We start from the raw sequence: 13,739 nt of genomic DNA on the forward strand, positions 1-13,739 counted from the left end.
GTGTAATTTTTTGAAAACGCCACCCCTTCTGTTGCCGTGTAAACTGGCAAAGCACGGATCCTGTGAGAACCCTGACGTCACAGTCGCACTTTGCACATGTGAGTTATGTTTCAGACAATTAGCCATGCATACTACAGTGTTTCAGTTGTTTTTGTGGATCCGTGTACACAAGGATTGTTTTCACAATGTTATAGTATCTACGCAGATTTTTCTTTAAATGCAAAGGACAGACTTTGTTTTTAGTAGGGCTGTTCTTGTCTAAATGTGGCCTAAAACACTTGTAAGCGTACATGCTGCCCCATAAGGTCCGAAAGAATTGAACCCCCTGTACTTATCATACCTACCGTGCCACAGAAAATCAAACACCATCACATTTTTGGAGCTTTGGCATGAATTTGGTACCAAAGTATCAGTTCTCATGATATTCCAAAAATGGAGATACATGCCAACTTCTATCCAGTTCCTAATTTATGTGGTTCAAAATGAACAGGCTGTTTTTAGATTAAACAAGGAACTGATTTTGGTTTAGTGCTGCTGTAAAGTTATGAACAGGAGAACAACACATTTATTGCTGGTGGGGTGTTTTGATCAAGTGAGGTGCTAAGAACTAAAATCTTTCGTGCTTTCTAATAATAGAGCACACACCACAGTCGAGCCGGTGACAGCTAAATAAAGTGTTTGATGATTAATTTTTTTTTTTTCTTTGTTTGTCTAAATATGGGAGGACTCTGAATAAGCCTTTCAGGTTTCCCTCCTCTCCTGTGCTGTAATTTCTGTCTTTGCTACTGTATGATTTTGTATCTTCCTTATTGTGCAAATAAACTGAACTGAATACTACGCTCTGCTGATGCATCACTGTATACTGGGACTAGCTTATTTCATTCATAACATATTGTTGCTCATGCCACCTTTCAGTCTGATAAAGTAACAGTTACATTGATGCTGTAAATTGAGTGAAGACTGCAGCTTCTCTAATTTTTTTGAAGTTTCACCTCATGTTATTTGAACAGGATGTGGTCATTCACATGTCACCAAGAACACTATCCACACCCTGCTAAGCCTCCCAGCAGTGTGCTCATAAAAAGTCAACATGCAGATTTAGTAAAATGCTCCCACAATGCTCCCTGGGATGAGTTAAATGGTGATATTGTAACTTTGGTTCCCTGTAAACACCTGAGCCTTAAGTAAAGGTCCTGCACTATCACACTCAGTTATAGCAAACATTCCACATCTTAACTCAGCTGCTAAGTTGCAGTAAGCAGTAGGTAATGAATCATACAGTATAATAGGGTTATACAATATTGAAAAGAAGTTAATAAATGAACAATTTGAAATGGATACCACAAGTAAACACAGTAATTCTGGGGAGAACACTTTGACCTGGTTTCACAAAGAAAACATTTCTACATTTTTAGCATGTAAATAAAAAGTATTTTCAAAATCATTTTTATCACTGAGTAATACTGGCATGGAGTTGGTATGTAACATAAAGTATGTAGGTTGCAACAGCTTATACATAGCCATAGCATGGAAGTTAGACCCTGACAACTTCAACTTAGAGGGACATTCTGCCTATTAAGGCAAAGTGCTAGGCAAAGTGCCATACTGCCATTTGTGTTACTTTCACAAATTACATCTATCTATCTATCTATCTATCTATCTATCTATCTATCTATCTATCTATCTATCTATCGATCTTACCATAAATGAAAAGTGCCTCTTTTTGCTTGTCTCACAGCAGACAAAAAATAGCTTGCTTGTCAATGGAAGCCACCATATGCACTGTCTGTGAGTGAATGTCTTGCTGTCTGTTGGAATACTGCACAGTTGGAGCTTTCTACAACTTGGCTACATTTTGCCAAATCAAAAAAATTTTCTTGCTGGTCAAAGCTACTACACAAAAATAGTGCTTTAATGTAATGATTTGTGTTTTGCCTATTTTGAACAGTGATTGTCTAAACCTGTCAATCAGTCAGATTACTATATGTATATATATATATATATATATATATATATATATATTACATCTATAATGTTACATCTTTTGACATGTATACATACATCTACGTATATTGTCCGCTATTTCTGGTGATAACATTTGGTAGACGATATTAGCAGTGTCCTATTACAAATCTTTATTTCTGGGATACACCTCTGGGCGTTTAGAGTTATGGGGTTTGTTGTCTTATTTATTTAATTGTTTTTATAAGGGGTCAACCAACAGTTTTTTCAGGGTCTATACTAATACTACTAATTAGTAGGTAATGAGACCAATGACTGATTTGGAACCCATATGCATTGACAATAAAAATGAAAATATTTCTGTCAATATTTAGAATATGACAAACTCCAACACAAAACTTTGTTTAATTTCTTTTAGCAAATTTTTAATCAAAACTGAAAATTTCAACATCAAATATAGCAAGTTTCCAGCAATTTTTTTTCAACAAAGTTCAGTAAAAAATTTAAATCCTGAGGCTTTACAAAGTAAAAGATCCTCCCATGCTAACAGTTTCTTTGCACTTTTTAGTGAATTAATTAATTTTATCAGTGATCATTAAAACAAAACACTGATACAGATAATCAGCCAAATGCCAAATATCGGCCCGATAATCTGTCGACCGCTTGTTTTTATATTTTTGATCTGTGTACACTGCCTAGATCTGAGATGTAAGGGGCTTTAAGGTGAGGTGGGGGGTGTTGCACGTGGAGGGGAAGAACGCACAGGCAAACTTTACACCACAATGTGCTTTGTTGACTACATCCCACTTTGGCAGGCAATTTGACTATTGTAATGAGCCCTTCCAGTCCCTTCCAAATCTCAATGAACATTTTGATCACAAAAAAGATCTACACTACAATATCTTTTTTTTTTTGTTAACACAGATAGATCTTAGCTGGGTTGGAAACAAGACTACATGACAGGAAAGACAGATGAGAGGAGGAGGAATGGCTTCAGGAGCAGCTCAGAGATGTTACTCACCCTCCAGCAGGACTGCCTCCTCCACTGCTTGCTGTTATTGTAATTTCCACTTCCTTGTCCAGCAAAGCTTATAGATATATAATCCTGTCGAGATGGTGGGTGCATGTCTGTAAACCAGCCCTGGAGGAAGAGACAGTGAACAGTGGTGTGAGTGAGAGGAGAGCTGCACTGAGATGGCAGGTGTGGTGATGTTAACCCAGATTCACGCAAGTAAGAAGGGCAAGGTGCAGCTAGTATGTGAGTCTGACTGGTCCATGTAGGTCCGGGTGTGATACCAATAAGAAATAACAAAACATTGTCTAAAAAGAGCTTCGTCCAATATAACTCACTTAATATACATTTGGCTCTGCAGAAAAATTAGCCCTTTTTAGAGGTTTTCACGGTGAAATAAGTTGCTGTTATTTTATTTCTAATGTTGCTGCGACCTAAATTCACAGCATACCTAGTTTTGGGCAACTTAACCGCTCGTACCGTTTCATTTTAGGGGGGATGTCACGCTAAAAACAGCTTAATTGTTGGAGGTAAACACAGTTAGCTGTATAATAACACAGTGTTGATCAACAGGCTAATGTAACTGATAGCATAAACTAAACTACATGCAAACTGTCGATATATATTGCTTTATTCAGTCGGTCCAACTTTTGCAGGAGGTAATATAAATATAATATCATTTACTGTGATTGCACACTGATGTTATTTTACCTTTCATGCAAGAGGGAAACACCAGTTCAACGTTAGCCCCGTTTTAGCGGCTACTCTGCCTACGCGTCACCGAACTAACCCGCGTTTTGGCGGACTCAAAGCCCAACTGTGGACCGAGGCATGGCTCGAGGCCTAAAACTACCGATACCATATGTTAACAGTAAAAAGCACTTATTGGGTGAGGCAAAAACATTCTTTAACAGACCAAAAAATTGTTTCTTAAATGGTGCACATACAATTTCAAATATGTAACTGACGTTACGTTACCTTGTGAAGTATCCAGCGTTAAGTTAGCTAGTCCAGTCTGGTCCACGAAGAGGAGGGGAACGTCAACTTAACAGCAGTAAAAACCAACAAAATAGCCTCGGCGGTCTCTTCATGTATAAAACATTTCACCGACACTACTACCGAAAGCCGCGCAGCCGTTGGTCCTCGTTTTAACACGAAAAAATAAACGGTTAAAAATATCCGCTAGACAGCGTCCACTTGTTTCCAAGGATGTGGTGCTGCTCTCTGACAACAATTGAGATCAGGTGCATTCATGCTGCCTTCACTGTCTCCCTCGAAGAATCGTAAAAAATTTACACCAGGTTGCACTAGTACAAAAAGAAAATGTTTCTAAATAAATAAATAATCTCTCTTTTTTGTTTTTGTTTGTTTGTTTTTAGTATTTCTAACACTGCCACTATTTTTCTATCATGTTTATAAGACTATGTTGAATTATCACAGGATTACGAGTTCTTCAGTTGGTGACAGTCTGTGCCATTTTTGTTAACTTTATAAAATAATAAATAAATTAATTAATTAATTAATTTTTAATTTTTTTCTTCTTCCTCTGAAAGGTTCTTTCCCCCTTACTTTGACACTGCCATCCAAAACCAGTCCCCAGACCAGTAACCTGTTATTAAAATAATGTTATCACTTACATTGTTACCATTGCTATTTATAGTAAATACAATAGTAGTGCTTTATACATTATTATATTAAATTGTGTAAAGGAGAGCAGAAACTCTACACATCTTTCATCATCCATCGCAGACTGAAAATATCTGTTCAGACTGCACATTGGTCCGTAAAATAAAAATAACTCCTTCTGTCTCTTATTGTTCCTAAATGTAGCACTTGAAGCTGTCCAGCATATTAAGTTACCTTTCACTTCATCTGCTTATTACCCAGCATATGGATGAAACATTTACTTGCACATTGATTCAGTTTTGATTGTGTCCCTGTCCAGCAAAACGCTGAATAGCAAATGCCTCTTTTTCTATTGCACCCTCATCTGTAAGGTGTATTACACTATTGCTTCTGAACTATTTCTACTTGTACTATTTATCCCACTTGTACAATAACCATCTACCGCATTATAGAAATAATCTCTCACTTCCCATTTATATTTGAAGGTGCTGCTCTAGACTTAAAGTTTTTAACTGTCATTTAATCACCTTTATTTAGTACTTACATAGTTTTTACACTTTTTCTGTTCTTTTGTTTGTGTACTTGCATGTTTACACCAGGGATCTGGGATAAACAGCATTTCTATCCTGTCTATTCCTGTGGATATGGCAGAACTGACAATAAAGCTGACTTCACTTAATGTACTTGATTCTTGGAATTTTGGCGCATGTACACATGGCTGAATGCAATTATTGTACATTTCTGTGGATAAAATGATAAATCATAACTCCCTACACAGTGATAAAAAATATTTAAGTGTCTCCCCTGTTTTGTACCACCCCTTCCCCTCTAACAAATAACAGTCCCTAAATAAATGTAATGTTAATGTTAATGTTAAGCTCAGTCCCCAAGTAAAATAATATGCAATGAAATTCATTTAAATGAATTTAGGTCATTATGAAGCACAACACAGTATCAATAGAACTTACAGTAAAATAAGTTTTAGGGTGAGAAGCTCAGAGGTAATACACCATCAGACTCTGCAGGACCAGATACAACAAAAATAGCATATTCCCTTAATTTCAAATCAAATAAAAAAAAACGTTATCTGTTAGAAACTTCAGTTGTGTAAAATTTTACTTTTACTGGTTACAGCTGCACTAATACATGTTTTTATAGAAACAATGGATCAAATGACTACATGTAAAAATAACACTTATACTGACAAACTCACTGAGAATTATCACAAGATTGCAGTTCCCCTGAGCTCTATAGAGCTCTTTACCCTCTTTTAGGTCATTGTTTTGGATTTACAGCTCGCAACTCTGCTCTCATGGACCCAGTTTTCAGTAAAACAGACAGCTGTTACAGCAAAAAATCCCCTGCTGAACCCACTGTACACTACCTTTCCAGCACCAAACTGCAGAAAGGCAAAGACTCATTTCAAACATTATGGAGCATTGAGCAGCTAAAGAGACAGATACTTTTCTCAGGAGTAGGTGAAAGTCAAGCCAAAGCTATAAAGGGCACAAACACAACTCCAAATGTAGGTTAATGTTGGCAGCAGTGCTTCCCCATGACAACTATATAAGGTGACAATATTGCTGTTGTGTTGTCTGCTTGTTCTGATGCAATATGTTGTTCTGAGGCCCCCTAGTGGCCAAAGAAAATCAATGAATGCATCTATAATGTTTGTGCAGCTTGACTGATGCGGCATCAGTGAAAATGTAAAAAAACAACAACCAAAAAACATTGAGACACAAGAGGCATAGAATCAACACAACATAAATTAACCTTGAAAGAAGAAAGAAAAAGGAAACAGCTCATGATGGAGATGCATAAAGACGACTGAAGAACTAAAATACATAGACCTCAGGAAATGAAAAATATACTAATTAAAATATCTACAACAGCCACATGATGTATTTACAACAGTTACATTTGAAGTATAGGTTCAAATAGTGTCACTTTGAGGGTTTCCATTAACCTTTAAATTGCGCAAACTAAAATTGCAAATATAAAATATGTCCAATGGAAACACACCAATTTTGAAAAAACTCATTTAACGCAAAAAGTTTTTATGCTCATTTGAGTTGGTATTTCAAGTGACAAAGCTGTATTTCACAAAACCTCAATGGAAACACTTTTTTGGCTTTCTAGGTCACATGATGCTATGGCTATGTGCTTGTCAGTAGGAACTGGCTTCCTCATGATGCTGCAGGAGCTACAAGAGGTGTTATTGCATCACATAACTTTTCAAAAGTTGAGCAGATCATCCAAAACTTTTGAATCCACAATTCCTCTGTGAAATTGTGGAATATCACCTCCCAGAAATCCCTCATAGTTGGCCGCTCCCACGTATAAGGAGCTTTCCTTTCTATTATTGCTTGCATAAAACACCTATGTCACCTTGGATTGGAAATAATGACTGCTAGTGCGGTGCCTGCAACAGAAATAAACCTAAACCTTGAACATCCATCGCCATGCTTCATGGAATGTGAAAGGGAAGTCACAGAACATCACTCAGTGGAAATGCAGTCATCTTGCAATTGCGTTTTATCGACATTTAGAAAATATTTCTTATGTTTTGCACAAATCTGTAATGTAAACCCACCTAGTGACAGGTGCACAGGATCAAAAACTCTGAATTGATTGTAACCAAAGAGCACTTCTGGCATCTTCTGATTGGTGGATTCTTTCCAGATGAGATTCATCAGATGGCAAAAATTAAATAGAAATGTTCCTTTAAGTTTAACAACCAAAACATCATTAACAAACAACAACATGGTCTTGGCCACAAACAGGAGAAGGTAGGGGAGTTAGAAGGTACTGAGGGACAAAGACAAACACCTAGCTGGTTTGGGTCTTTTCATGGGTTTTACCATGAGGTTAGCACTCAAGTAAGTGTTGGAATACATGACATCATACATGAATTTGTAAACAACTTGAAAAAAGAGTGAAAGAGTCAAATGATCTGACATTACAGGGCCCTGCTCTTCAAAACAGCTGTACTGATTCTGTTCTTTCGTATCAACCTCTTTGTTAATTAAACTATGACCCAAACAGTACAGGGTTTTTGAGGCCGATACTGAAATCAATATTTGAGAGTTTCCAAAATCCACAGTGATAAATTTGCTGAACTTCATAATTTAATGTAAACATTTTTCAAGAGGATTCCTTCACCGCAGTCACCAGAATTAACTATTTTTCTACAAACCACAGACGTATTAAAGTTACACGTTTCATAGGTATAATATAAACATTTATAAAGTGAAATTTCAGGTTACATGTTTATGAGCTGAGTTTGTCATACGGAGGACGGCCTGACATCTTGGTTAGGCAGTTGCCAGGCAGCAACAGACCACTGCTAAAAACCTTCTAAAGCAATAGCAGTTACTCTTAATGACCCGTTGGGACATTTCCAGTGTTTGTTCCAACAAAAAAGTATATTTTTTTTAACAACCTGTCAGAAAATTTCCCTGCTGCGTTTATTGCAACTAAAACTTATCAATCAGCAGATGGCAAAGACTACTGTTTGAGACTAGCACACAACAAAAGCGGTTACTTTTAATAAAAAGGCGGGACGTTTCTTGTGTTTGTTGTAACATAGTTGGTTTTTTTTTACCAACACATATTCAGCCATGTTCTTGGCATGCACAGTGGATATTTTAAGCAAAAATACAATCTTCTTCTAACCATAACCACTTCTTTTTGTGCTTAAACCTGGACACATATTAATTACAGCATTGTCACAACATAAAATTGAAACTTTAAACATAAAGAAATGTTTTACGTTTCTTTACAAAAAGGTTTTAACATATTCTCTACATATGAGATGTCCAAATATACATATGTGGTTTGCAGAAACATAGAATTTTCCAAAATTCATCTTGCAATTGGGTTGCTTAAATACGAGTATGAAAGAAGTGTGACAACAGTACTGTATGGGAAATTAGACAGAAAAGTAAACTTGTCATTGGAGACAAACCATGTAATGGAGACCATCAGCCAGAGTATCAATCATCAACCAACAGATTTGGTGATGACGATATACTCATTTATTTGATAGGCTCTATCTATAAATCATAGACATTAAAAGAGTCCCCAAACCATGATCATCACTCATGATTGGCTTACAGTATGTTACTCTAATTCTTTGTTAGATTCCGGGAACAGTGCTCTGATTGTACTGTAGAGGCACTAGATTTGTGCAGGAGTGAATTATGTACTTCTGATTTCAGCCGTGCCTGACACCCAGGAGTGAAGAGCCTAGTTACACCTGAATTTATAACAGCAACATCAAAATCAACTGATGTCATGCTTATGGACACAAATGGACATCAGCCATCTTGACAGAGGAGGCAATCGTATTAATTTTGATGCATAACCCACTGGTTTTCACTTTGTCACCAAGCTGATGATCAAGTAAAAACAAACCTGAAATTAAACCTTGAAATAAAAGGAGTAAATGAATGTTGAGCATTTATATAAATAAGCATTTTTCAAATACACATAAACAAAATGTACAAAATATAGTTAATGTCAAAAACTTCAAAACATCCCTGGTCTTAAAAGCCCACAGTCAGTCTGTGCAGAGGAAACCTTCCAAAACTTTCCGTTTTCTCCTGGAGGATCTTCAGCTCACTTTGTGTCTTCTGTCCTCATTATTAGTGGAAAAGGACTGGTCAATTTTTTGACCCAGGACTCCCAATACAAGCAACAAAATTGCTCAAAACATCGAGAATAAACTGTCAGACTGGCCCACTGAAAAAAGTTAGACAACTCTGAAATAGTAAGCAATGGCAAAGGTAAAATGATATCAAGCTATAAAAGACAGTACAAAAGTGCCAGAAATAAAAGGTTTGCCTGTTTGGATCTTTGTAGCTGCAGACCACAGATGCAGTCATGCCAGGAGACATCGGGGTGTCCCTAGCTGAAGCACGCTGGTCCTACAGTGAAGCCAAACTCCTGGGTTACTTCTTCGTTCCCAAATACTGCCAGGTCCCTGAGAGGCAGTAGCTGGAGATCGTCACTTACAAATTGAAAAATTGAATCCTGAGCTCCTGACTCAAGCTGCTCCGACAGCTGTGGAAAGGGAAACAGTGTTTGAAAAAACTCAGAGAAAAAGTGAATCCTTTTTTTTAGTTTGTTGTCTTCATGTGTTTGCCACATCCCTAGTTTGTCCAAAACTGTCTATGAAATGGACGAAGATATGATTTAGTACATTCATAGTCCCTAGAGGATGAATCCTACTGACTTTAGTGATCCCCTGACCTAACATCAGCAGCGGGTCAAAGTTTTCAGTTATCCTGTACTTTTGGTACTTATATGTAACATCTACAGGCCTGTTACTCTGCCTCTGGTTTATCCTGACATACCAAAACATTCTCATCCCAACTCGTCATATGGTGCCACTCTGTCAGTGACTTGTATCTTCTCAAGACTTTTAGGTATCCTTTTGCATCTCCATGTGCATTTGTTGTTATGTCAACATGTAACCAGTTTCATTCAGCAGCGTTCTCAAGTGACGCTGCCCATGCATGTTGCATGTGGACACGCCTGGTGCCATTCAGATGTCCGCTGCCGTATGATAATGACATCACCGAGCCTGTTCTCATCTGACGCTGTCCAGGTGCGTTCCAGTTGGACACTGAAGGTGGCTTGTTTTTGGTCACACTCATATGCCAAAACCACTGACAGAGGTGACCTATTTGACAAGTTTGGAGTGAGAACTTGCTGGATATTCTTACCTTAAACCTAACCAATCTAACAAACAAATGCAAAACATACAAGCCAGTCACAGGGAGTGCGGGTCATTCCTTTGCTATAATAGGATTCGCAAATTTGCATACCCTAAACCCAACAGGAAGTCAGCCTATTTGAATTTCATGTGCCATTTTTCTGTAATTTTTTTATTTTTCAGACGCTGAACTTTAAAAAACTCAAACTCCTGACTTTAATTTTGGTCAGTATGATCTTGAGCCTTCAACGATGAAAAGTTGTTCAAATTTTGAGTTTTTGTGAAACGATGTTGCTGTGGCATAGAAGCTTTTTGTGCATTTCACTATGCAGCAGGAAGAAACTTAAATGTACAGTGCCTTGCGAAAGTATTCGGCCCCCTTGAACCTTTCAACCTTTCACCACATTTCAGGCTTCAAACATAAAGAAATAAAATTTTAATTTTTTGTCAAGAATCAACAACAAGTGGGACACAATCGTGAAGTGGAACGAAATTTATTGGATAATTTAAACTTTTTTAACAAATAAAAAACTGAAAAGTGGGGCGTGCAATATTATTCGGCCCCTTTACTTTCAATGCAGCAACCTCACTCCAGAAGTTCAGTGAGGATCTCTGAATGATCCAATGTTGTCCTAAATGACTGATGATGATAAATAGAATCCACCTGTGTGTAATCAAGTCTCCGTATAAATGCACCTGCTCTGTGATAGTCTCAGGGTTCTGTTTAAAGCGCAGAGAGCATCATGAAGACCAAGGAACACACCAGGCAGGTCCGAGATACTGTTGTGGAGGAGTTAAAAGCCGGATTTGGATACAAAGAGATTTCCCAAGCTTTAAACATCTCAAGGAGCACTGTGCAAGCAATCATATTGAAATGGAAGGAGTATCAGACCACTGCAAATCTACCAAGACCCGGCCGTCCCTCCAAACTTTCATCTCAAACAAGGAGAAAACTGATCAGAGATGCAGCCAAGAGGCCCATGATCACTCTGGATGAACTGCAGAGATCTACAGCTGAGGTAGGAGAGTCTGTCCATAGGACAACAATCAGTCGTACACTGCACAAATCTGGCCTTTATGGAAGAGTGGCAAGAAGAAAGCCATTTCTCAAAGATATCCATAAAAGTCTCGTTTAAAGTTTGCCACAAGCCACCTGGGAGACACACCAAACATGTGGAAGAAGGTGCTCTGGTCAGATGAAACCAAAATCGAACTTTTTGGCCACAATGCAAAACGATATGTTTGGCGTAAAAGCAATACAGCTCATTACCCTGAACACACCATCCCCACTGTCAAACATGGTGGTGGCAGCATCATGGTTTGGGCCTGCTTTTCTTCAGCAGGGACAGGGAAGATGGTTAAAATTGACGGGAAGATGGATGGAGCCAAATACAGGACCATTCTGGAAGAAAACCTGTTGGAGTCTGCACAAGACCTGAGACTGGGACGGAGATTTATCTTCCAACAGGACAATGATCCAAAACATAAAGCCAAATCTACAATGGAATGGTTCACAAATAAACGTATCCAGGTGTTAGAATGGCCAAGTCAAAGTCCAGACCTGAATCCAATCGAGAATCTGTGGAAAGAGCTGAAGACTGCTGTTCACAAACGCTCTCCATCCAACCTCACTGAGCTCGAGCTGTTTTGCAAGGAAGAATGGGCAAGAATTTCAGTCTCTCGATGTGCAAAACTGATAGAAACATACCCCAAGCGACTTGCAGCTGTAATTGGAGCAAAAGGTGGCGCTACAAAGTATTAACGCAAGGGGGCCAAATAATATTGCACGCCCCACTTTTCAGTTTTTTATTTGTTAAAAAAGTTTAAATTACTCAATAAATTTCATTCCACTTCACAATTGTGTCCCACTTGTTGTTGTTTCTTGACAAAAAATTTAAATTTGATATCTTTATGTTTGAAGCCTGAAATGTGGCGAAAGGTTGCAAGGTTCAAGGGGGCCGAATACTTTCGCAAGGCACTGTATATTGTTTATCTGCTTCATAAGAGCCCTGGCCTGATGACATCTATGAGCCAATATTGAACTATAGTCATGGTGCCACCAAATGGCAACAGGAAATTATGTTTTCAACTTAAACAAACTCCTTGAGAATGAATCAGATCGATTTTAAATTTGGTCAGAGCCATACTGCGACCTTAACTATAACAAGCTCTTAAAATTTTGAGTTAAAAAGAAGGCTTTTATAAGAGTTAAAAACAAGGCTGTCTTTATCCTGTCCTTATAAAAGTAACCAACTATAGCTTCAACTTCAGCTTCATAGCTTATATGGGATGGGGTTGTATGTCCTCACATTCATGAGCCTCCATCAGCATCACTGTCACTCACCACACAGTCTCCCAGTTCCGCCAGGTAACTCTGCCTGCGAGTGTCAGCCAGGAACTTGACTTCCCTCTCTGTGCGGCTCTGTCTGCTTCCTCGCTGACAGGAGTAAGTGATGGTCTGACTGGAGAATCTGCTGTTCAGTCGCAGAAACCTCATCTGAACCACATCAGCTCCTCCTGGATACTCAAACTGCAGGGAGGTGGTTTAAACACAGGATATGATTTAGTGAAATAAGTGAAAACAATCTCATACAAAACTGAAATATCTGGATGAGGCGCTCACCTGGAAACCTTCTTCAACTGTGCTCAACCAGTGAAATGACATGTTGGTGCCAGAGTCCTTCAGCCAAGCTTTTACTGGAACCTGTTTGCTCATAAATGTTATCACATTAATACAATGCATTTACTGAATAATGAAGATGGATTTATTTAGAGCTGCAAATACAGAGGCAAATTTCATCACCAAACATGACCTGAGTCTTTCTGATTGAGTGCTGACATTTTATTGGTCTATGGATTTAGTATCTCCTACTCTGATTATTCAGTGAGAGATTGCTTCCCATATGGAGGAGGTCAAGTTTTTCAATCTGTACCATGGCTGTTTGATGGTGCAGTGCACGTCAAAATGTTAGTTGTTTACACCTTAAGTATTGTTACTTTCTTTGGGTGCAGTCCTTGTGATGTGGCCCATTAAACTGTATGCTCATGACCTCGGTCATGTTCACACTGTGCACCTCTGAGTCAGTCCAAGGTTGCCAGCTCAAATCTCCTAAAAGCACAGGCCTGAGATAGACTAAAGCGACACTTAGATGAGAACAGCCCTACTACAAAAGGGGAAATTTTACCTTTGCATTTAAAAAAAAGTCCTCATTCATATGATAACTATCCTTGTGTACACAGATCTGCAAAAAAAAACAAAAACGCTGTAGTATGCATGCCAGGCCAGTAGCTAGTGGTGTAACTTGACACACCATAGAAGAAGACCACGCGCATGCGCTAAGTGCGGCTGTGACGTTGCTGCTCTCACATGATCCACGCATTACCAGTTTATATGGCGACAGAAGGGATTTCCATTATAAA

At 38.3% G+C, this 13,739-nt stretch overlaps 2 protein-coding genes across 2 annotated transcripts in view; both read right to left on the reverse strand.

Moving 5' to 3' along the window:
* Nucleotides 1-4,230, reverse strand: part of man1b1b (mannosidase, alpha, class 1B, member 1b) — a 31,194-nt gene extending 26,964 nt beyond the window's left edge. The window contains exons 1-2 of the mRNA XM_042488071.2: nt 3,953-4,230; nt 2,984-3,103 (exon numbers count right to left, since the gene is read on the reverse strand). Of these exons, the coding sequence (XP_042344005.1) occupies nt 2,984-3,088 (105 nt within the window). The 5' untranslated portion in view covers nt 3,089-3,103; nt 3,953-4,230. The remainder of the gene's footprint in view (nt 1-2,983; nt 3,104-3,952) is intronic.
* Nucleotides 4,231-5,698: 1,468 nt separating this feature from the next.
* The window catches only part of LOC148189820 (uncharacterized), a 48,117-nt gene continuing 40,076 nt past the window's right edge, over nt 5,699-13,739 (reverse strand). Inside the window, exons 53-55 of the mRNA XM_088076026.1 lie at nt 12,943-13,023; nt 12,664-12,849; nt 5,699-9,664 (exon numbers count right to left, since the gene is read on the reverse strand). Of these exons, the coding sequence (XP_087932152.1) occupies nt 9,509-9,664; nt 12,664-12,849; nt 12,943-13,023 (423 nt within the window). The 3' untranslated portion in view covers nt 5,699-9,508. The remainder of the gene's footprint in view (nt 9,665-12,663; nt 12,850-12,942; nt 13,024-13,739) is intronic.

This window comes from Plectropomus leopardus, chromosome 4, assembly GCF_026936395.1.
Source record: "Plectropomus leopardus strain MGB_pleo_1.0 chromosome 4, ASM2693639v1, whole genome shotgun sequence".
Taxonomy (NCBI): domain Eukaryota; kingdom Metazoa; phylum Chordata; class Actinopteri; order Perciformes; family Serranidae; genus Plectropomus; species Plectropomus leopardus.